General features: G+C 41.4%; 1 protein-coding gene across 1 annotated transcript in view; it reads left to right on the forward strand.

Moving 5' to 3' along the window:
- The window catches only part of Slc9a7 (solute carrier family 9 member A7), a 171,008-nt gene that overhangs the window by 130,232 nt on the left and 15,539 nt on the right, over positions 1-25,237 (forward strand). The window contains exons 13-14 of the mRNA XM_052734311.1: positions 5,220-5,283; positions 24,495-24,577. Coding sequence (XP_052590271.1) covers positions 5,220-5,283; positions 24,495-24,577 — 147 coding nt within the window. The remainder of the gene's footprint in view (positions 1-5,219; positions 5,284-24,494; positions 24,578-25,237) is intronic.

Consider the following 25,237-nt stretch of genomic DNA (forward strand, 5'->3'; position numbering starts at 1 on the left):
TTTTTTTCCTACTTCAGAGTCAGGTGTCCTCAGTTCACTCCTAAAAACAATCTCCTCTGTAACCACCATCTGAGAAAAGCAACATGAATTTTACACACATAGGACCCAACAAAAGTTTATGTTTACTGGCACGTCTGTTTACTCTCTTTCCACAATCCACTTGATTTCCATGGTCTCTTATAACGTTGATTTTTAAGTATTCAAGATAGTTATTTAACAGAATGTCCTATCATTGGGATTTTTCTGATATTTCATTATGACAAGGGGGAAAAAATCATTTTTGTCAGAAAATACTGTAAAAGTATTGTTACACATTTCTTGTTGTATCCTTTCAGGTGGCCCATGTTGTCAAGCTGTCCCTTTATTAGTGATGTCCCATTTGGTCAGTTAGCTAGCGTAGAATTCTGACCCTAGGTCTTTTTAGTGTCCAAGTGCCACTTTATGCAATTAAAAAGTTACCAGGAGAGTGATCTTTTGTCACCATATGAGTGACCAGATTCCTGAAGAGCCAGCAATTTAATCATTCACTAGTGATTACTGAGGGCAGAACATTAAGACTTTTCTTATTCTCCCATATCTTTCATTTTTCTAAGATAATGAGTGTTCCCCATAAAGAACTTTCGAGGATTTCGGAACTTATTTCACATACTGATGAAGTTAACAATCTTTTCATTGTCTAGGTATTCAGTTCAAGAGAGTTTAACTTATTGTGTGGAATTGGAGTTGTGTCCCTACAGGACCCTAACAGGAATCTGGGTGTTAGCACTGACAAAGCAGAGAGTTAGCAAAAAGAAGAGAAAAAGTGATGACAATATGGAAACCTGGCTGGAATTGGGGTTTATTCAAGAATCTACACTTTATTCTCCACATATGATTATTTAAAGTTTCAATTAGTTAAAAATAAGGCATAAAATGTAGCTCCTCACTCATATTACCTGTGGGTGCTCAGTGACAACATGTGGCCAGCAGGTGCTATAACTGAATATTGCAGGTAGAGACCTGCAGAAAGTAGTACAATATTGACTGCAGAAATTGTACAGCACTGACTTAGACTCTCAGGTTTCCCCATAACAAATTGTGAACATCATGAGCTTGTGGTCAAGTTAAGATGGTTCTAATTTCCTGAGTTCACCATAAAATGTTTTGAATGCAATATTTTAGGCTCTGTTTGGAATTCTGGCCTAGCCACATGGGCCTAATGTAAATGGATGAGTCTCATTGGTATTTCTGTGCTTTAAGTGAAAATAGATCAGTCTTAGCCATTATAAGTAGTTCTTTTAAAATAGAATCAATTTAAAGTTTTGTTAGAACTCTGGGCGCAGAAGCAGGAGGATTGCTACAAATGCAGGGTATGGTATATATAGTAATTCCAGGCCAACCAAGGCTACATAGACTACCCTGTGCCCACAAATCAAAATGATTTTGTTAAATGTGTTTTCTTTTTGTAGTAAAGATTTGAGGACTATAACTAAATTTCCTCTGGTAGCTCTTACTATATTTAATTTTATTTTCCTCATTATGTTACAGTGTTTCCTGTAGGCCTCCTATTACATCTGGGCTGATATACATTCAGTTTGCTTTACCAGTACTGATACAGAAGCCTTTTAAGAAGCAAACTTCTGCTGGGAGGTGGTGGCATATGTCTTTAATCCCAGCACTCAGGAGGCAGAGGCAGGTGGCTCGCTCTGAGTTCAAGGCCAGCCTGGTCTACAGAGCAAGTTCTAGGACAGCCAGGGCTGTTACACAGAGAAACCCTGTCTTGAAAAACAAACAACAACAACAAAAAAAAAAAAGAAAGAAAGAGAAGAAGCAGCAAACTTCTTGCACAGTCCTCAGTGCAGAGAGGAGGGATTCTTTTTTAATAATTAATTTAATTTTACATATCAGCCATGCATTCCCCTGTCCTCCCTCCTCCCACCCCCTAGCCTTCACCCCCAATCCATCCCCCATTCCCACCTCCTTCAAGGCAAGGTCTCCCCTGGGGATTCAGCTCAGCCTGGTAGATTCAGTTGAGGCAGGTCCAGTCCCCTCCTCCCTATACCAAGGCTGAGCAAAATGTCTCAGCATAGGCCCCAGGCTCCAAACAGCCAGCTCATGCACTAAGGACAGACAGGTCCTGGTCCCACTGCCTGGGGGCCTCCTAAATAGTTCAAGCTAATCAACTGTCTCACTTATCCAGAGGGCCTGATCCAGTGGATACTAGATGTAAAGCAAAGGATAACCAGACTGCAATTCACAACTCCAGGGAGGCTACCTAGTAAAGAGGACCCTAAAAAAGACACAGGGATTACCCAATGACAGAGAAACGGATAAGATCTACATGAGCAAACTGGATGTGAAGGGGGGTAATGGAGGGCAAGGGTCGGGGGAAAGAGAGCTTAGGGGAGTGGGAGGTTCCAGCTGGATCAGGAACAGAGTGGGAGAACAAGGAAAGAGATACCATGATAAATAAAGACCCCATGGGAATAGGAAGAAAGAGAGGAGGGATTCTTAATGGCAGATCTGAAGTGCCATATTCTGTTACCCTATGTTCTTTAGCAGCCTGTGGTTTGACTGAGGATAACATGTCACCTGCTATTCTGAGAGGTACTGTACTGCACCTCTGAGTCTTCATCCAGCAGCCCCCTTTCAGTAGATTTGTCTGGCACAAAGTATTTTTGTGATGCTTCATAAGGTATAATAGTATATTCTTGTCCATTGGCCTTATAAATGCTACCATGGATACCTTACAGAACATCATCTAGAAGATGTTTCTGTATGGAATATATGTTAAGAGACTCTAAAAACAGGTGAGAGTTGAAGAATAGCTAGGAGTTCCGAATGTAATTGCCTCCAGCCACTTTCATACATTAGATTATTTATGTGCCCTAAGGATCTTAGGTGACCCTTATGGGCAGCAGTTGAGCCCCTGAAGTAAATGGTTTTCGTGTCAAAATATAGTTCTTTGAGATTTGATATTCAGACATTACTGGATAAAGTCTAGTTGTAAGATCTCAGATGCCAAAATTCTCTGCCTGGGAATAGCCTCTAGCATAGAGCAAAGTCTGTCTAATTCAGTGGAAACAGTTCATCTGGTCTCAGGTTCACAGTGAAGAATCTGGTGCCAGGTCCAGTAAAGGATTTTATCAAGTGTCCAGAACACTACCTGGCCCTGGATGCAAACATGTACTGGGTATGTGAATTCATCTTGTGGCTAAAACTTTGCCTCTAACACAAAATGAGGTAGCTGCTTCCTTTTATTCTGTCCCCATTCCCAGGGGCACATACCTTGTGCAAATGGTTAACAAGCTTGTGATAGGTCAGAATAAAGGTTGGCTTTGAGAGGCTGGGTCTATCTGTGCTATCATTTACCCTTACTTACATGTAGTCTCTTTTCTCTAGAAAGATCCCAGGTATTATAGGTGATGGGGAAGAAGAAAAATAAGTATGTACTTAGGACTTTGTATGTCCAGTCCAGTGTCTGCTTGATGGACTAGGACATTCTTGTACTGGACAGCAAAGCATCCTCTTCAAGCTTGTAATGGCCTAATCTGCTGAAAGCTTGATGCTCCATTACATTTTATGACGCTATCCATATATTGTCTATTTTTCTCTCCCCTCCCATTGCTCCATGTTATCTATGTTATTTGTGCCACAATGCTCTGTCTCAGAATGGGGGAAGGTATGGATATAAACAGTTAACAGATGCATGCAGCAATAGGTAGGGTATGACAAAGCTAAGACAGCTGTCCTCCTAGTGCTTCTCAGGAATTTATTGTAAGTGGATTTTTGCCACTTGGTCTTTTTCCTTTTATTTTCATTGCTCTCAAATGTGTATGTTCTCTCAAATGTGTGAGTTCTTTGCTCATCTTTGATAATGAGAGTGTGGGGACACAAGGACTAAAAGCATACCAAGACTCCAGTTAATGATACTGATCAAGAAAGTATTGTGATACTTGTTAAAACTACAGAGTGAGTTGCAGGACAGCCAGAGCTACACAGAAACTCTGTCTCAAAAACCGTACTCCCCTCCCCACAAAAAAGGCAAACAGACTTTAGTGAGGATTACTATGACTGACATAGAGTCTACTGTGATATAGTTTTGCAGTGTGAAAGAGTGATAGGGATTGATGGATGAAATTTGCCAAGAGGAAATATCAGGGATAAGGGGATACTCTTGCTAAAGGCAGGCCATGGAGATCAGATATCACTTGAAAGGTGGCAGGGACATCAGCTATTGAGGGGTATCAGATATCAAAGTTGGGAGTTCTGGCTAAACCAGTTTAAGAAGATTCTTGATAAAACTTGGTGATGCAATAGGAAGAAGCCCAAAAGTTAAGTCCTAGTTGGGAGGACGATTCAAAAAAGCCTGACTCAAGTTTGGAAGAAGGAGAGATTCTATCATTTATGCATACTAAAGAAGTCAGGGGAAGGGAGGCTTGGGAGATGGCTGTCAGTGAAGTGTTTGCTGTACAAGTATGAGGACCTGAGTTTAATTTCCAGAATCTATGTCAAAAGCTGGATATGGTGGTGCACGTTTATAATGTCAGCACTGGGGAGATAGGCAAATCTCTTGGGCTTGCTGAGCAGTCAGCAAAATCTAATTGGTGATATCTAGGCCAAATGAGAGTCCCAATCTCGAAAAACAAGGTGGATGGCTTCTGAAGAATGACACCTAAGTTTGACTTCTGGCCTACACACACACATATGTTTGCACATGTAAGCACATGTATAAGCATACACACAAGAAATTAGAAGAAAGGTATTGATGTCACTGCTTCATTTGTATCACAAAATAAGATGTGGGATGGAGAAATGGGAAGATGGTAATAAAGAAGCTATAATAAATGTTAATGGTAGACTCTTGGTAACCATGCAGATGTTTACTACAGATTCATAACAAAATATTGTGAGCATCAAAGCAGTTCAGGGCAGAAGTGAGGAAGCAGCCAAACAGAAGGAACCAATGTTTTAGTAGTGAGGACCGCTTGGTACAGGAAGGCAGATGGAAAGCTGCCAGCATATTTCCCAGAGGCCTTGCTAAGGGCATGGAGTACTTATAATATCTGACTCTTTGGGATCTGCTGTGGTGTGGACCTGACTTCTGCATGATGACCTTTGTTTCCTTGAAGCTAACCACTCCTGCTTTGGGAAGATAGTTGCTGACTAAGCCAGCAAGGCTGCCATGGTCCAAGCTAATGCTTTTTGTTTTTCTCCTTGTCTTCCCCGGTGACTTTTAGAGTTGGTGTTGACCCAGATCAAGACCCACCACCTAACAATGACAGCTTTCAAGTCTTACAAGGGGTAAGTCACAAGTTGTTGCTTTCTGGGAAAGATATGATTTGAAAATTGCTGAAATTGAGCATTTGCTCCATGCTGTGCATTGTATCTGGTTTCCCTCATTGTCATCTTGACAACAACCTTTTAGATTGTCACTATACACTCTGGTTTATAGGTTAGAAGCTGAAAATTAAGAGTCTTAAGTGAGTCACCTAAGGTCAGATGATGAGAAAGTAGTACATTTTGTAAGTAAAACAGGCCAGGAACAGCTGACTACCAGCATGAGGAGAGATTCCATCTACATAGTTCCATACTAGTCAAAACAGTCCCATTCTCCATGTTTCACATTGCCTCTCCCTCTGCACTCAAGCACCTGCAAAAAGAATTAAATGAGATGCTTGGATTGGTTTCATGCAGCATTGCTTACTGTATGTCTCTTAAGACCTGCAGGCTGAAATATTAATAAGAAGTACAAGTCAACTTTGCTGGCAGTGTGGCCCCAGGAGTCCCCATCAAGTCTTGGGGCCTCTACTCAGGTGCATACAGATGCTTGACATCTACCATAGAAAAGTACTTGAGGCTGGGTCAAAGCAAAGTTAGCAGGTTTGTTGATTGAGCAGAAGACAGAATGGGCTAGAAGGGAGTCAAATGTGAATGGTAGGAGATAAATACACCCAAGTGTCTCAGCAATAGCTACATGTGTTATTTGGGGGTTTTAAAGCTGCTTCATCTGAAACTGAGTTTAGCTATTGGAGACAGTATATACTTGGATACTCGCTTTTATTTTCCACAGAATTCTGTCCTTGAAGTAGAAACTTCTTTGTAAATCTCACTGGCTTGCAGGTGGAGAAAGGAGTGTGGGTAGAGAGAAAATAATCATCAAGGAATCCTTATACATATAGGCCACAAAGGGATTAGACCTGAAGCACAAGTAATACATAATAAGGCACAGTTTTAACAATCCCATGTGTGATATTTCTCAGGTGGCCTGGGTAATTACATGGAAATTCCTGGGTGCCAATGAGTGAGAAGTGGAAATCAGAACTGGAGAATTAAAGGGTCTCTTTCCCCTCTTGCTCCCCTCTGCTTACTAATTAGCTGTCTTGCCATGGTAACACTGCATTTGCAGTTAGACTTAGTGATGAACTTGCTGCCACTTTTCCATGGAAAGATTTGAGAAGTAGTAGTCTTACATGTTAGTTCTGGCATTTCATACGTGCAGTGAGGCTAAAGCAGCCTTTTTTCAGGTGGAGTGAATGACTTGACACCCAGGACAGGTAAGCACTGGATTACTGGCAGCTCCAAGATGACATTGATGGGGCTAGCAGTGACTTCTGCTGCTTTCTTGGGCATCTGGTTTGCCTGACTGGAACTGGGTGTGTGTCACAGCTTCCCTTGACTTCCTCCTCCCAAGTTTCACATTAAGTCATGGAGGTATTTTCAGAGTCAGTTCTGCTGGCCTTTTGAAAGCATTCAAGATTACTGTCAGGATGGAAAAAATAGGCAGATTTCCAGTGTGGTTCCCCAAGTGCCCTGCTACAATTCAATCCCCACACAGAAAGGGCTTACTACACATCTTCCTGGCTTTCTTGGTCCAGGGAACCACTAACAGCATTCCCTGGAGCATTCAATGACCTTGAGCAACCAGAGAAATCACTGGGCCTCTAATCTGTAGATGAAACCCTAGATTCTTGTGGTTTTCCTGATATACCTTCCATGCTTGGTGATGTCATGAAACTTGAGTTAGAGGTTGGAGGAATCCAGATATTTGTCCTCTTCTAGAAAGGGCAGTTCTCTTGACCTTGTTTCCTAAATGGTCAATGACAGGTAAAGATAGTGATGGGATACAGGACGGAAAACCATTTTTTGCAATAAAGACAGTTTCTTTACTGGCTCTAGAAGCAAAGAGAACAATACAGCGAATCAGTGAAAGGAAGTTGGTTCTTTGAGAAAATCAATAAGAAAGACAAACCCTTATCAAAAACTAACCAAAAGGCAGAAAGAGAATATCCAAATTAACAAAATCATAAACATAAAGGGGGACATAACAACAGAAACTGAGGAAATCCAGATAATCATTAAGTCATATTTCAAAAACCTGTATTCCATAAAATTGAAAAATCTAAAAGAAATGGACAAATTTCTTGATAGATACCATTTACCAAAGTTAAATCAAGATCGGATAAACAATTCAAATAGACCTATAATCCCCCCAAAAATAGAGATAGTCATTAAAAGTTTCTAGTGCAGAATTCTACCAGACTTTCAAAGAAGAGTTAATACGAATACTACTCAAATTAGTCCACAAAATAGAAACAGGAGGAATGTAGCACGAATCTTAAAAGGTCTTATTAATAAAATCAAACCTGAGGCCAGTTATTGGGGTGAATGCTGGAAGATCAGAGAAGCAGAACAAGCCACAGCTACCTCACCTCGCCAATTCCTCAGCTGGTCCTGTTTCCTCAGACTGGAAGCCTCTGAGTCCTCATCCAAATAGATCTCAGCTAAACTGCTGCTAGAAGCCTGAAAGCTTAACCAGCCAAATGCTTCTAGTTTCTGGTCTTCATGCCTTATAATCTTTCTGCCTTCTGCCATCACTCCCTGGGATTAAAGGCTCACTTCTTGGGATTAAAGGCATGTGTCACCATGCCTGGCTATTTCCAATGTGGCCTTGAACTCATAGAGATCCAGAGGGATTTCTGCCTCTGGAATGCTAGGATTAAAGGCATGTGCTACCACTGCCTATCCTCTATGTTTAATATTGTGGCTGTCCTGTTCTCTGACCCCAGATAAGTTTATTAGCTCACACTATTTTGGGGAACACAATACCACCACAGAGGAACATTGTCCAATTTATTTTATGAGGCCACAGTCACCCTGATACACAAACAACACAAATATTCAACAAAGAGAATTACAAAATCAGTTTCCCCCATGAACATTAATGCAAAAATACTCAAAATACTCACGAACTGAATCCAAGAATACATCAAAAAGATCATCTACCATGATCAAATAGGCTTCATTCCAGCGATGCAGGGATGGTTCAACATAGGAAAATCAGTCAATGTAATCTACCATATAAACAAATTGAAAGAAAAAACCCACATGATCTTGTGGTGAGTGATTGAGCATCCTTTGGGTATATGCCCAAGAGTGGTAGCTTGGTCCTCTTGTGGGACTCCTAACAATGGGAACAGGGGCAGTCTTCAAATCTTTTACTGGATTTTGGGACCCTACTCCTCATACTGGGTCACCTTGCCCAGCACATGGGGAGGTGTTTATTCTTACTGCAACTTGATATGCCATGTTTTGTTGATACCCATGGGAGACCTGCCCTTTCCTAAACAAAATGGAGGAGGAGTGGACTGTGGGGGTGGGAACAGAGGAGGGGTGAGGGGTAGGGACTGGGAGGAGAGGAGGGAGGGGAAATTGTGGCCGCAATATAAACTAAATAAAGAAATAAATTTATGAAACAACAGCAACAACAAAAAACCCACATGATCATCTCATTAGATTCTGGGAAAAGCCTTTAACAAAATTCAATGTTCCTTTGTGATTAAAGTCTTAGAGAGATTAGGGATACAAGGAGCATACCTAAATATAATAAGGCAATATACAGCAAGCTGATTGCCAGAATCAAATTAAATGGAGAGAAGCTCAAAGCAATTCCACTAAAATAAAGACAAAAACAAGACAGGGCTGTCCACTCTCTCCATATCTATTTAGTATAATATTTGAAGTTCTAGCTAGAGCAATAAGACAACTGAAGGAGATCAAGGGGATACAAATTGGAAAGGAAGAAGTCAAAGTATCACTGTTCACAGATGATGTGTTAATATACAAAAGCGACCCCAAAAATTCTACCAGGGAACTCTTACAGCTGATAAACTCCTTTAGTGAAGTGGCATGATACAAGATTAAGTAAGAAAATCAATAGCCCTCTTATATACAAATGATAAATAGGTTGAGAAAGAAATCAGGGAAATAACACTGTTCACAACAGCCACAAATAATATAAAATGTTTTGATGTAACTCTAACTAAGCAAGTGAAAGACCTGTATGTCAAGAACTTCAAGTCTATGAAGAAAGAAATTGAAGAAGATATCAGAAAATGGAAAGCTCTCCCATGCTCATGGATTGGTAGGATTATCATAGTAAAAATGGCAATCTTACCATAAGCAATCTACAGATTCAATGTAATCCCCATTAAAATCCCAACACAATTCTTTACGGACCTTGAAACAATACTCAACTTACTATAGAAAAACAAAAATCCATGATAGCTAAAACAATCCTGTACAATAAAAGAACTGTGAGAGGTATTACAAACCCTGGTTTCAAGATCTACTACAGAACTATAATAATAATAACTGCATAGTATTGGCATAAAATTTGACAGGTGGATCAGTGGAGTTGAATTGAAGACCCATATGTAAATCCACACACCTATGGACACCTGATTTTCAACAATGAAGCCAAAATTATAAAATGGAGAAAACAAAGCATCTTCAACATATGATGGGGTCTAACTGTATGTCTGCATGTAGAAAAATGCAAATAGATCCATATATATCACCTGCACAAAACTCAAGTCCGAGTGGATCAAAGACCTCAACATAAATCCAGATACACTGAACTTGATAGAAGAGAAAATGGGGAATAGTCTTGAGCACACTGGCATAGGAGCCAACCTCCTGAATAGAACACCAATAGCGTAGACACTAAGATTGACAATTAATAAATGGGACCACATGAAACTGAAAAGCTTCTGTAAGGCAAATCACACTGTCAAAAGGACAAAACTGCAGCCCACAGAATGGGAAAACATCTTTTCTTTTGTGTGTGGTAATTTACACAATGGAGTATTACTGAGCTGTTAAAAACAATGACATCAGGAAATTTGCAGGCAAATGGATAGAACCAGAAAAATTCATCCTGAGTGAGGTAACCTAGACCCAGAAAGACAAACATATACTCACTCATGAGTGAGTGAGTACAAACATGTCCTCACTTATAGGTGAATATTAGCTGTAAAGTAAAGGATAACTATGTTATAAATCCACAGACCCAGAGAGTCTAGGTATCAAGGGGGGTGCTTTTATCTCTCTGGGAAGGGGAAATAGAATAGATTTTGTGGATGGACATGGGGTAGGCATGGATGAGAACATGAAGGATCAGGACAGGGAATGGAGTGGGAGAGTAGACTGGAAAGGGGCGAAGCATTTCTGGGTCAGGTACAAACCTGGTGCAAGGGAAACTCTCAGGAATCTACAAAGATGACCACAACTAAAGACTCCTGGCAATGGTGGATGAGTAGCCTGAACTGGCTGCCTCCTATGACTAGGCAAGCTTACCAGTGGAGGGATTGGGACACTAACCCAGCCACATAACCTTCAACCTACAGTCTGTCAGGCCTATGGGATGTGCGGGGGTAAGGGTGACATAGAAATTGTGAGAGTGGTCAACCAATGTCTGGTCCAGCCTGAAACCTATGCCACAAGAGTGATCCCACCTTTGGCGCTGCCTGGAGTGCCAGGACCCAGAGGCTGGATGGCCCAGAGACCTAGGATAGAGCCAAATTGAACTGAAGCTAAAAATGTCAATGTAATGATGCCTGACAGTATTCTGCTATACTCATAGATGGGTGAAAACCCCAATAGTCATCAGAGAGGCTTTTATCTAGTAACTGATTGAAATAGATGCAGAGACTCATGGCTAAACATTAGGCCAAGCTTGGAGAATCCTGCTGAAGAGGGGGAGGAAGGATTGTGGGAGCCAGCGGGGCCAAGGACACCACAAGAAAACCCACAGAATCAACTAACCTGGACTTATAGGGGCTCACAGAGACTGAACTGACAATCAGGGAGCCTGCATGGGACTGACTTAGGCCCTCTGCATATATGTTACAGTTGTATAACTTGGTATTCTTGTGGGACTCCTAACAGTGTGAGCAAGGACTATCTCTGACTCTTTTGCCAGATTTTGGGACCCATATGACTCATACTGGGTCACCTTGTCCAGGATTAATAGAAGGGGAGGTGCCTTGTCTCACTGCAGTTTAATATGTTTTGTTGAAATCCATGGGAGGTCTGCCCTTTTTTGAATAGAAATGGAGGAGGAGTTTTTGGGGTTGTGGGCAAAGAGGAGGTGTAGGGAGGGACTGGGAGGAGAGGACCGAGGGGAAACTGCAGTTGGGATGTTAAAAAAAAATACAACCCCCCCCCCCCCAAAAAAAAACCCAATAAGGACAGTTTTCCTTGCTGTTTCTAGAGGCACAAGCTGTAAACAGTGTCACAGCTACAAGCTACCATTAGCTCATGTGGGAGATGGGAAGGAACAGTTGGCTGAAACTTTTGGCTCTGTGAAGGAAGCATATGAATATTGTGGGCAGACTCCAACTTTGTGTTTCTGGCAAGTTGGACTCCTCAGAAGAAAAACAAGACCTGAAAACACAGTTGTTTTGTTTCTTTAGAGGTCTTGGCGACTTTGCAACCAAAACAAAAACAAGCTCAGCTGGAAACAAGCTGCCTGGCCCCAGGGGTAGTAGCTTCTCATCCAATTAGAGAGGGGCTTTCATGCCAGACCAGACATAGCTGAGAGTTCTGTTGGCTAGACATGCTGACACATCATTCACTTCCTTCCTCAAGTTTTCCAGATGATCACTCATTGATGAGTCCTTTCTGGGCAACGCAGGGTGTGACTGCTGCCTTTATCATATCAACAAGGCCAGTGCACTAACGGATGTGCTAATGGAGTGTGGAGGAAAGGAAAATGTGTGTGTGTGTGTGTGTGTGTGTGTGTGTGTGTGTGTGTGTGTGTGTGTGTGTGTGTGCACCATTGAAATTCAGATGTTTAGAGTAGCATTGACAGAGAACTTTGTGAGGAAGTTGGATTCATTTGTCCCTGGAACCTCTCCCTGGCTAAAATCTGATACTTTAGGCACCCAAATTTTTAACTTCAAACAGTTGCTGAAGTGACTTTCTTCAAATTACTGATCCTTTTCCCTACCCCATTTTTCATTTTTTTCTTTTTCCTTCCTTCCTTCCTTTCTTTTTTTTTTTTTTTTTTTAAGACTCAGTCTCAGCCGGGCGGTGGTGGCGCACGCCTTTAATCCCAGCACTTGGGAGGCAGAGGCAGGTGGATCTTTGTGAGTTCGAGGCCAGCCTGGTCTACAGAGCGAGATCCAGGAAAGGCGCAAAGCTACACAGAGAAACCTTGTCTCGAAAAACCAAAAAAAAAAAAAAAAAAAAGACTCAGTCTCTCTTCATAGCCCTGGCTGGCCTAGAACTCACTATGTAGACTAGGCTGGCCTCAAACTCATAGAGATCCAACTGCCTTTGCCTTCTGAGTGCTGGAATTAAAGACCTGGACCTCTGCTTTTTCTTTTTGTCTTGCAGTTGCCTCCTTTGGCACCTTGATTTCCCTTTTTGCTATTTTGTTTGTTTTCTAGAAACTTTGAAGTGATTTGAATTTATTCATCCACTTGAAAGATGTTTATTAAATGCCTGTTACTTTGTCAGAACTTTCAGGCTCTGGGAATAGGTACAGGATAGAAAGATGGTTTCTGTCCTGAAAGACTGGGCTTGACTGAATGATGAATCAGGGTCATGGCAGGAATCATGGTAGAGAATCTTTTTTGCTCTTCCCTTAGGAGGTCAGACCTATCTCTTATGGTTCAGAAGCCTGGAAGTCAAGAGAGAACCTACTAGAAATGTAGGCATCACCCAGCTGCAGTGAAACCGAATCTTCATTTTCACTTTAACCCAAGGAACTTGTGTATATCTTGAGATACCCTAGGCAGAGGTCCAGAAATCATCCTTGTGGTACCCAGAGGCTTGACTCCTGGTCTGTAACTTCCTTATCATCACACCAAATGCTTAGTTGGCTTGGGTTCTTGACAAAAGAATGGCCCAAATCAAGTGACTTTATTTGCTCTTCTGCTCTCTCATAGCCTATGGGGGCTGTTATAATAAGGTACCTTTAAGTTCATGCCTTAAGATGATACCATTTCATTGGCTGAAAGTTCAGTAAGTCAGAAATATGGTGAGCTCAGCAGAATTCTCTACTTCAGAGCCAAAATCAAAGTGTGATGAGGTTGAGCCTTGGCTAAGAAAACATTTGCAAGCTCATCCAAGTTGTCACTGGCATTCACTCTTCTGCTCTTGTGATATTAACTGATACTGGGATAGGAGGACACCTCTGGAGGGCTTTCAGATGCTTATTTGTGTTTAGTGCAGGCTTTTCCATACATGCTCTAAACATATAGTTCTACATACAACTTTATGTATGGTATGTCTCATTAACATATTAAATCATTAAATCTCTGCCCAGGGGTATATATTTGAGTGTTATAAGGAGCCACAGCTTACTCTGGAGTCCCTCCATGCCTCCTCCAGTGGTGCCAGCCATTTTACTAAGCCTCAGGCAGGGAGTTTCCACCCTTCCTCTTTGTCAGCTGTTTTTTTCATATACTAATATTTTAAGGCCTTGCATGCCTTCTTCTTTTCCCTTTTCTCCTGCCGCAGCTCTCCTCGGGGAGCTGCAGCCCCTGGAATTTTAGGGGGTGGGATTTGAAGGATGGTGTTAAGTCTTCTGTAACTATTTCTATGTTGTTGAGAGGTAGTCCCTGCCTAAGAAGAACCATGAACTCACTCTCTCTCCTACATGTCAGAGAGGCTCCCTTTTGATAGAGATTGGCTGGAATCCCTGTAGCACAAGAAGTTTAGTCTGGAACTGCTATATCCTGTTTACTGCAAACCTGCATTTCCTTTGAGACCTAGGTACCCCCTGGGGGTGAGAAGGGCTGTTGTTGGCATGTCTGGGGCAAGAAGGTCTTAGAAGACAGTTTTACTCATCAATTTAACTTTTGAGTTCAGGAATGATATCCCTCAAGCTGCCAAAAAAGCTAACATGCCGATGGTTACATATTGAGAATGTGGCAAGACACAAAAGAACAATTATAAGAAGAATCCAACGGTAGGATAAATTAAAAGCTTGCTGACAAGCTTGATGATCTGAGTTCAGTCACTGCTTGTTATCAGAATTTTAAGGAATTCCATTGTGGTTATCAGATTATAGCATGGAAATCAGAGTCTCCTCTTGGGATTCCTGGTCTCATTAATAAAAAAATTTAAGACTCAAACAGAAGCTTAAGGACAATTTATTAGAGGCTAAAAGAAAAACTTCAGGACTGGAGAGATGGCTCAGCATTTAGGAGCACTGGCTGCTCTTCCAGAGAACCTGGGTTCAATTCCCAGCACCTATATCGTGGCTCACAATCATCCAAACTCCAGTTCTAGGAGATCTTATAGCCTCTTCTGATCTCCTTGGGCACAAGGCACACACATGGCACACATACATGTACTAGCAGACAAAACATTCACATAAAATAAATATTAAAAAGACGAAAAAGAAAAAAGAAAAGAAAAACATTCCAAGGAAGGCAAGCTGTAGATCTCAGAAGCTGCCCAGAAGAGGAGAATAGAGGAAAAAAGGAAAAAAATGCCAAGTCATTTGAGTTACTAACACAAAGGCCTGCCACATGTTATTCAAGGAGGGAGATTTTAGAGAAAAAGCAAGGCAGCCCAAAGTACCAGAAAAAAAACATCCTTAGGACCTGGCCAGCATCCAAAAGAAAGAGATGGAGGGTGAGTTGAGTGTAACCTTAACTTTCTGAAGGCCTCAATGAGCCTGTTTTAATAATAATAATAATAATAATACAGCAGGGTTTTGTACTTTCCTTAAGTAACCTCTCTGATCTTATAATTAACATGTTTTTAAATACAATTATTTTTATTGCTGCAAGCAGACTATCCATCATCCTGCATCTATAGCTCCCTAGGGTTGTTGTAACCTTAACCATTTTATTCCTGATCTGGGAGAGGGGGTGTGTTCTGAGCAGTCAGTCAGTAGGATTTTGAGCAGAATTCTGTTTGCATATCTTTTAGTTTCCTCCCATATCTTCTGTTTCTCCTCAGGGATCTAAGCAGGATCAAGTTTAGGTTCTTTCATTCCAATATCCCTGCCACTCAGATTATATTGGAACTGTAGACAATGTTACAGTAAAATAGTTGCCTCTTTGTCTTTATGTTATCAGGATCAAACTTACTCCAATTTTTCCAATGCATTGTAGTGAGGAGTCTAGGGGAAACACAAAAAATGGAAGGTCTCTTGTGTCCAGGAAGGTAACCATTTGTCTTATGTGCAAAGTCCTCAAGAAGAACTGGTGCTTTGGTCCATCTCCCCATTCCATCATACTACCTGGTGAACTTAGCATAGCCTGTCAGAGAGTTAGAAACACTATTTTTTTTTAATTTTTGTTTTTCGAGACAGGGTTTTTCTGTGTAGCTTTGGTGCCTGTCCTAGATCTCGCTCTGTAGACCAGACTAGCCTCGAACTCACAGAGATCCTCCTGGCTCTGCCTCCTGAGTGCTGGGATTAAAGGCGTTTGCCACCACCGCCCAGCTTAGAAACACTATTTTGAGTCCCTGACCCTTCTAGGCTTGCTCATACTTGGCTAGGGTTTGAACAAAATCCTAGTGTCTCTCTAGGGACCATATCTTCTAATAACTTTCCCAGGACTGGAATATAGTGCTTACTATGGGTATCACTGAAGTTGTTCTTTTCTAACTTGGTAGAACAAAATTTCTCTCATGAGAGACTATAAAAAGGGACAAGTGCCTAGGTTTATCAGAGAAGAAGCTTGCTAGTATAATAGCTGTGTGTAGCTGGGGTTATCTCCTAGTCCTGCCTGGCCCACAGTCAGGACAAATCTCTCTCACCCGCCAATTCTGCAGCTGCTCGGACCCAAATAAACACACAGATGCTTATATTATTTATAAACTGTATGGCCGTGTGGCTCAGACTTCTTGTTATCTAGTTCTTATATCTTAAATTAACTCATTTCTATAAATCTATACCTTGCCACATAGCTCGTGGCTTACTGGTACTTTACATCCTGCTCCTCATGGAGGCAGCTGGCAGCATCTCCTGACTCAGCCTTCCACTTCCCAGAATTCTCCTCTCTCCTTATCCTGCCTACACTATACTTCCTGCCTGACTACTGGCCAATCAGCGTTTTATTTATCAACCAATCAGAGCAACATATTCACAGCATCCCCAGCAGCTGTGGCCTTTTCTTTCTTTTCTTTTTCCAGAATGCCATTCAAATTAAAGTGAAAATAGATAAAATAGTTAGTAGCCTTCCCCCCACCCCCCAGATTTCTTGATCAAGGAAGTGTCTCACTACCTGGGAGGCTACTGTTAGAGAGCTAGGATTGTCTACACTACATAGGAAGGCATAGAGAGGTATAGAGCAGTTAGTGAAGAGTGCAGAGAAGGAGGAGTCTGGGGAAAGGAAGGTGAAATTCCTGCAATGCAGATAAATCCAGAGAGGCAGTAGTGTGCAAAGGAGTAGTGGTCCCTGCACCATTGATACCGCATGGCTATCTGCACAACTGGTTCCTCTAGTGCTTTGATGCCCAGGCATTGTAACCTGGACCTTTTACATCTGGACCAGATGTAAGTGCCCAGATAGCACTCTTCCCGCACTGTACAAACTGTCCCCATCAGCCTTGGGGAAAGTGAAAGGAGCAGAAGGAAATGAGGGAAGGGGGGATTGCTGAGGAAGGCATGCTTGTTGGGGATGGGGTGGGGAGGAAAACATTCCAGATTCCCTTAAGTTATTAGTCCTTGCCAGAGAGTTGCTGTGGAATAGTATATGATTTTACAGTGTATTTTGATAACTGAATATTTTCTTGCATTTAGTGGTCTAATTTCTAACCTTGGCTTATGACCAGATTATCCTGTTATAAGAGTTTTCAAGTGACAGGCACTGAAATGGTTCTTAAGTGCCCTACCTGTGCCTATAATTTGGAGCGGCTCCTCTCAGGTGCCTCCAGAATGAGTGGAAAATTTAGGAGATTAGTAATGTAAATCTCACCTCCTGACTGGTTTGCCAGCTGATATTAGCACATACCAGGGTTTAGGGGGCATTTCTAGAGGGCTTCCAGGTTTTTGTATCCCTGACCAAAGCATTGAGCAGAGACATAGTTGCAGCAGAATCAGATGGTTTATTAAGAGATACTGCACTTCCAAGGGAGGGCATGGGCTGGAAAAGGGAGGAAGTTTAACACTCAAGGGGCCTTGCTCTACATAGAGTTGGGGCTTGTATGATACCTTAAGGAAGGGTGCTTACATTTGCATAGTGTGGGAGTGGGAACACATTTGCATAGCACAAGTTTTTCCACACATGCTCTGTTCCATTGGCATGTCTCATTGGCATGTCATTCCATGTCTCATTGGCATCTGAAATCTCCAACAGGAGTGTGCACTTTAGTATTATATATAATTGCTATGAGTTACTTTTGGATCTTTTGGACTGCTTATGTGCCTGAGCCAGTGGTGTGAACCCAATTTAGTGCGCCTCAGCCAGATAGTTTCCCGCCTTCCTCTTGGTCAACTTTAGTTTTTTCATATGTTAATTTGTAACATTTTGTGTAAGGCCTTCTGAACCTCACTGTACACCCTATTCTGCCTTAGTGGGACTGAGGTGTGGTGTACTTTCTGTTTGTTTGCTGGGGTTCATGCTTAGCTCCTAGAAGCCACTCATATTTCCTGGCTCATGCCCCTCTTCCATCTTTAAAGCCAGCAACAGCAAGGCAAGGGTCTTGACATCCTCTTCCATACATACTTCTGGCTTTCACATTCCTTGTCCAAAAAGGGCTCATGCAGTTGCCCTTAACGACTTGGATAGCCTTAGCTCCTTCCTCAAAGCCCTTCTGCCCTGTGTATAACATACCTGCAGATTCCGAGGATTAGGATGTAGAGGAATATGCGTGGCCACTGTTCTACTGCCAGTGTCTGTCCCAGGGGAACAGCAAGCTGTTCTCATTAGTGCACTTTAAAACATCCAACATTATAAAAAGAATAGAATAAAATATAATTTCATGAACAAATATTCATTAGTTCTAGAACTAATATTGAATCAGCTTTCTTTTTCATGACATCTCTCTCTCTCATGTGTGTGTGTGTGTGTGTGTGTGTGTGTGTGTGTGTGTGTGTGTGCTCTTCTTTGAAAAGAAGTAGGTGCTAAGTTTTTCTTCTCTGTGTGTCTAGAACCCTGCATGATGCCTAGTACTTAGTAAGCACTTAATGAATATATAAAAAGTGCTCTAAATATATGTGCTCTAAAATGATAATTAAATAAGGTTAAAAGATTAATAATCCCTAGTATAATAAGCTGTATGAGACAGCCCAATGACATTAATGACTAGATATTTTCCCCTAACAACCATGTGCTTAAAATTGCATATTCACCCTATAGAAATAAACTCTGTATGTCCTACACTGTGCTAAATATTTTATACGTGCGCGCACACACAAAACACACATGGTTAAAAATGATGAGTGAGTATTATCACATATCAGAAATGCCTTAGGATCTTTTTTTGTTTGGTTGGTTGCTTTTTGATTTGTTCATAGATAGGGTAGATAGGGTCTCACTCTGTAGTCCTGGATGCCTGGGGCTCATTATTAGACCAGGCTGGCCTCAAAGTCAAAGATCTGCCTATCTCTACCTCCTCAGCACTGGGATTGAATGCATGTACCGCCTCACCCAGCCCTGTCTTGGGTTCTTTAAAGATCATGTGTGCTTCTAAAAAGAAAGACAAAATGAAACAAAAACAAAAACCTCTTTTTCACTCTGAACTTATAGTACTTCTAATGCTAAGCATGTATTTGCTTTTTCTCCACATTAATCCACCCATTGTCAGTGGACACTAAACTGGTTGCTGTTGGCTTAGGACAGCAAAGGACATAGGTTCAGTTCCTCCACACCTCCTAAACTAGTGTATGGCATGTGGGCCTGTCATCCCCTTGGGAGCATCAGGAGTTTCAAGGTCCAGATTTGAGAAAGGAACTCATAACCTAGGTGGGCTAGGCTGCCTGAGGACTAGAGGGCCTTAGAATTCCTGATTGGCCTGTTAGATGCCCTCTGTTTGTCTAACTTCTTTTCTTCAAAGCCCTTTAAGGAGAAATGCCAGATGATGATCCTAATGGCTATGTAAATTCCATTTCAAATGCCAGTTGCAAGTCCCAGGTTGTGACCTGTACTTCTGAGTGACTGGCAATAAACCAGGAGCTCCCACAACTTCTTCCTCAGGTTCTCTGATTCACTACAATGGCTCACAGAGGTCAGGAAGGCACTCTGATTACCATTACTAGTTTACTATAAGCCACACAACTAATGAATAAGCAGATGGAATAAATAGATGAATAAAACATGTAGGGAGGGCTACCTCACTCTCTTAGAACTTCATCATCTCACAAAGCTCTCTAGGTCCCATCCCTTAAGGACTTTTTGTTTGTTTGAGGTTCCATTACACAGACAAGGTTGATTAAATTGTTGGCTGTCAGTGACTGACTAAATCTCTATTCTCCCTCCCCTTCTTGGAGGTTGGGGTTAGAACCAAAGGTTGATTCTTAATCACATAGTTGGTTCCTCTGGCAACCAGTTCTCAGCTTCTAAAAGTGATCTTGATAACGTAAGTTCAGGTATCACTAAACCCTACTCCATGTAAATAACAAAAAAGGATACTCTTTGATTAAGAAATCCCAAGGGTTTTAGGAGTTTTGTGCCAGGGAGTGGTGTGAAGATCAAATATATGTATTTCTTAGTTGTACTGCAGTAAGTATCACAACCCCATAAGGATCCCACAGGGTAGATACTTGTTAATATTTTCTAGGTAATATGATCCTTGAAGCACAGAAAGGTGTGGTAACTTGCCTAGAGTCACAAAGCCAGGGAACAGCACAAGTCAGGACCTACCATCTTTGACGTTCACATCTATACTTCTTGGAGTAACTTATTACCTATGAAACATTTCTCAGAGAGACTTGAAAGACCATTGGCAATTCACCAGGAAGGGGTATGCATGTAAGAGATGAAGAAGAAAGGAGTGTGCCAGGCTCTAGAAGGAACCTGAGCTAAAGACATGATATGTACCCTTCTGGTGGAAAATTGTGGAAGAGTATGGTGACAGAATCAATTTTTGACTGTTTCATGGGCAACAAAGGAATGGGAATTCCAGTCTCCAAGTTTAGGGGAAGGAAGCCCCACCTGTCTCCACAGTGGCTACCCACCTCAGCCCTGTGCTGTTCCAAGTCCATAGGAAGGGCTCTCATGACTTCTGTGAGCTAAAGTAGTTGAAAACTGCCCTGATTTCCTCAGAGCCACAATATGCAGACTGAAGCTCTTCCTGTCTTTAATCATGCCTCTGGCACCATCTCTTTGGAGCTAGAAATCTGTGTTAAACATCCATTTAAAAAAGTTAGCACTGTTGTTTTTTTCCCACTTTATACTTGTGACTTATGACTCAGTTTTCTTCCCTTTTGAGTTTTCCTGTGGAACCTGAGGTCATTTTATCTTTCTTGTGAGTTGCAGGCATATTGCTTTGTGACCTGACAAGACCTTTTGTTAATTTGAGTTGCTGCCTTGAGTTTCATATGAAAAAAATTTACAAGGATTTTGACTTTGGATTAGGTAGAATGTAACCAGAGACTTTTCTGTCCCCCCTGGTCCCACAGCCACTTTTAACATAATCACCCAGAGGCTTCATATTAACTACAAACTATTTGGTCTATTGTTCAGGCGTATTACTAACTAGCTCTTGCAACTTAAATCAACCTATTTCTATTAATCTATGTTCTACCATGTGTCTGTGGCTTTACCTGTGTTCTAGTACATGTTGCTCCTCCGGCAGCAGGCTGGCATCTCTCCGACTGCCCCTCTTCATCTCCAATTTGATTGTACCACCTAACTTTATTCTGCCTGGCTATTGGCCAAAATAGCTTTATTTATCAACCAATGAGAGCGACACAGTGTTCAGAAAGACCACCCCACAGCAGTAGAATTTCCACCAATTTCTGAAATGGCCTTAAAATACTTTTTCTAGCCGGGCGGTGGTGGCGCACGCCTTTAATCCCAGCACTCGGGAGGCAGAGGCAGGCGGATCTCTGTGAGTTCGAGGCCAGCCTGGTCTACAGCGCGAGATCCAGGAAAGGCGCAAAGCTACACAGAGAAACCCTGTCTCGAAAAACAAAAAAAAACAAAAAAAAAAAAAAAATACTTTTTCTATTTTGTGTATATATTTATGTGAGACAGCATTCTCTATATTAATTATATTAAAATACTGATCTGAAAAATGTTGAAGATGCTCTGTGTCCTTAAGTATCAAATAACTGGTCAAGATTTATATTAAAAGAAGCATATCCATATCATTAGTATGAAAATTAATTTCATCTTTAGTATTAGAAATAGTAAATTATATGTATATCAAAGAACTGTTTTAAGATAAGTTTATGATTTATTATCAGTAAGTAGTTGATTTTTATATGTACCCAGGGCCATGTAAAATATTCTCAGGTGAAAAGAGGACATGAATAGAAAAAGTTTAAGAAGCCCTGGTTGTAGTGTCCTTGATGATGTTTATCATTTTCCTAGTTTTTTTCTTTAGTAAAATTTTATGGGAGTGGAGAGATGTCTCAGCAGACAAGAGTACTTGCTGCTCTGAAGATCCTAGTTTAGTTCTGGGCACCCATATGGCATGGAGTTACAGTTGTCTGTAACTCCAGCCATGAAGGATCCATGGGTACCAGCACACACACACACACACACACACACACACACACACACACACACACACACACAGAGAGAGAGAGAGAGAGAGAGAGAGAGAGAGAGAGAGAGAGAGAGAGAGAGAGAGAGGCGTAAATCTTTTTTCAAAACTTACAAAGGAAATATTTAGGTTTTTTTTTTCCACAGAAAGGCTGTCTACCACTTTTCCACTCAGTCGTATAGCATTTTGAAATCTTTCTAGCATTGTCCTTAGTTAACAGTTACTCAGAGAAACAATTGTTATCAGCAAATGGAGACCATTTTCTGTCCCTTTTCTCCCACCTGTTTTTATAAACATATGAAATAAAATTGGTCTGTGCAGTTTCTCCTTATGTATATTTTTCATGCACAGAAGGGCATATTTAGCTAGATCATTTCCATATCCATCAGTAAGCATTCCTCAGATACCATGGCAACTATTTTTTAAATGATTTTTGATGGTGGAATGTTGGACGACATTGCTGGCTGGTCAAAGGTCACAGCCTCCCCATGGCCTAGCAGCTTATCTCAATAAACTCGGCAACATGGAACTCCCTCCTTCCAGCAGAACTTCCTGCCTTTACCTGCCCTTATCTGGAGAATGTCGCTGGGCCTGGATAACTGACCTTATCTAAAATCTGTCTCTAAACCAGATGCCCGATTCATCTTTAGCTTGATCCTTGGCACAGATCCCTGCTAAGAAGACTTGCTCTAGAAGCTCTGTGGTAGGACCCTACTGCCACATACTAAGCCTTATGATAGGAGTGTGCCACTTAATGCAAATTAGGGTTTGTCTCCAGGCTCCCCAATCTTATATATTCCTGATACTATGAAATAAAGTTGAGCCAATTCACTGAAATCTGTCTCCTGGAGGGCTGACTCCACCCATGCTCTTGGGCCACTTACAAAGCTTTCTGTTGTGCCTTCTGCCTCTTTCCCCTCTTGACCTGGTGGCCAACAAGTCAAGGGGGAGAGAGGACCCCTACAATGGAATTTAAATAGTGCTTGCTCATGTCATATAGAAGGCTATTCTATATGCTCGTCTTCTCAAATATCCCTAACTAACTTTGTTACCGCTGTAGAATTACACTCACTGTAATTTAGAATTACTTGTAATTTTGGTTCAAGTTTCAGTATATATCGCTGATTGTTCCTCACTTTCAGACTTGCCTCTCTCTGTAGTATTTAAGAGGATGGTGATAAAAATAGGTGTCTTTCACCAACTGTAATTGAGAACCTGTTATCTAGCAATATAGAATAAAAGCAGTACCCTCAAACTGCTGAAGTCAATCTAATTTTTATATTAATTGTACTGTTTATAGAGTACTTGTGTAGAAAAGACATCTTAAACCTCAAATGAATGCCTGATCTTACAGATATTGAAAATTAAGTGGTGAGGATGTTTGAGAGGAATGACAAGGAACTGGCTACTTTATAGTAGATAAAGATTCCACAATTGCTAGCCTGGTTCTTATTTCCCTGGCCACTGGCCCCTAAAGCTAGTAGAGAGATATATAGTTCTGTTACCTGGAAACCTGGGTTGGGACCACAAAGAGCCCTTGGACTAGTTTGCCAGGAAATTTAGCATTGTCGTCTATCTAGGCCAATGTTGGGAAAATCTGGAAAATTCATTTTACACAAGCTTTCTTTACTGTTGGCCATGCACAATTTTGGCCTGTATGGCTCTAGACCCCTGTATGTAACATGAATCTTAAAAGGTCTTATAATAAAAAAACAAACAAACAAACCAGAGCCACATATTTGGGTGAAAGCTGAAAAATCAGAGAAGCAGAACAACCAGCCACTAGTTCTTACCTCTATGAAATCCTCAGCCTAAAGAGAGAGAGTTCCTGTTTCCTCACGCCTTATATACCTTTCTGTGTCCTGCCATATTACTTCTGGGATTAAAGGCATGTGTCACCACTGCCTAGTTCTGTTTCTCTCATGTAGCCCAGTGTGACCTTGAACTCATAGAGATGCAGATGGATCTCTGCCTTCTGAGTGACAGAATTAAAGGTGTGTGCCACCACTGCCTGACCTCTATGTCTAATTTAGTGGCTGGCTCTATCCTCTGATCCCCAAACAAGCTTTATTGTGGTATACAATATATCACCACAACTGTAAGGTAATTAACTCCTGAAAGGTACTTGGAGGGAAATTAAAAATGCCAAAAGAGATTTTATGATAATATTGGCTTCATCTACCCATGAACATGACTAGACCATTTTACTTTGGGAATTGATTTTTTTCCTTTTGTGTTTGCTTGATTTCTGCTAGAATATTGCCTCTCAATATATCTCCATGTGTGTGTTTTTGGGCATTGAACTTAATACCCTGTGCATGCTACATAGATCCTCTACCACTGAGCTGCATCTTTGAAGCTGCAGTAGTATGTCGTGCTCCACTGTGAGCTCTAGCTCTGGGAAAGTTGTAGTTGAATGAGCCCATGTTGAGAGCAATTGCCCAGCTTGTGCAAGGCTCTGGGTTCAATCTTCAGCACTGCAAAGCACAACAAGTACAGTTTCAAAACTAGCCTTTCCCCCTTCTCTCATTGTCCCTTTCTCTGGTTTGTTCTAGGATGGCCTGGATTCTGTTGGAGGAAGCCGGACAAAGCAGGAGAGTGCATGGATATTCAGGCTGTGGTACAGCTTTGATCACAAGTATCCTTTTGCCTTCCCCCAGGCTCAGGAGACATTGGTGACAACATCCACTTGTTGAATTGTCAGTGGGTGACACTCCTGATGAATAAGGAAAAGTGTGCATGGGACAGGTATACTCAGTCTTCTCCTGGGACAAGTGCATTGATCTTTCAGCCATAGGTGGTCATGGTGAGCATCTCTCTAGCCAAGAGGAATATGGATATTTCAGTAGAGTGGATAACCTGTAACCTGGCAGACTCATGTGGCTCTCAAAAGCTTTGTGTCCAGGGAATGATGCCTTTGTAGGTAAACTAGTTAAAATTATATAGGAACCTGCCCTGCAGTTAGGAAGGGAGGGGAAGCTTGGACCATCCCTGTGGTGAGGATAATTCCTATTGGTTAAATTTGGCTAATTATATCTAATCTTATACTAATCTAACCTAATCTTATACTAGCACAATAGGGCCACATGCAGGGAACACCCTATTCTTGTCAAGTCAAATTAAAGGCAAAACAGTTAAACCTTTGTGATATTTTGTATTGATGTAGTGATCAAATAGGTAGATGGTTTATTTTAAATATTTTTGAAGACATTGAAAATGTTAAGCAATCTCTTCCTGAAGTATAGAAGATGAAGAGAAACATACCTAAATTATAAATTCTCTCAGTCAATACACATAC

Source organism: Peromyscus californicus, unplaced genomic scaffold, assembly GCF_007827085.1.
Source record: "Peromyscus californicus insignis strain IS unplaced genomic scaffold, ASM782708v3 Scaffold_10__1_contigs__length_136768540, whole genome shotgun sequence".
Classification (NCBI taxonomy): Eukaryota; Metazoa; Chordata; class Mammalia; order Rodentia; family Cricetidae; genus Peromyscus; species Peromyscus californicus.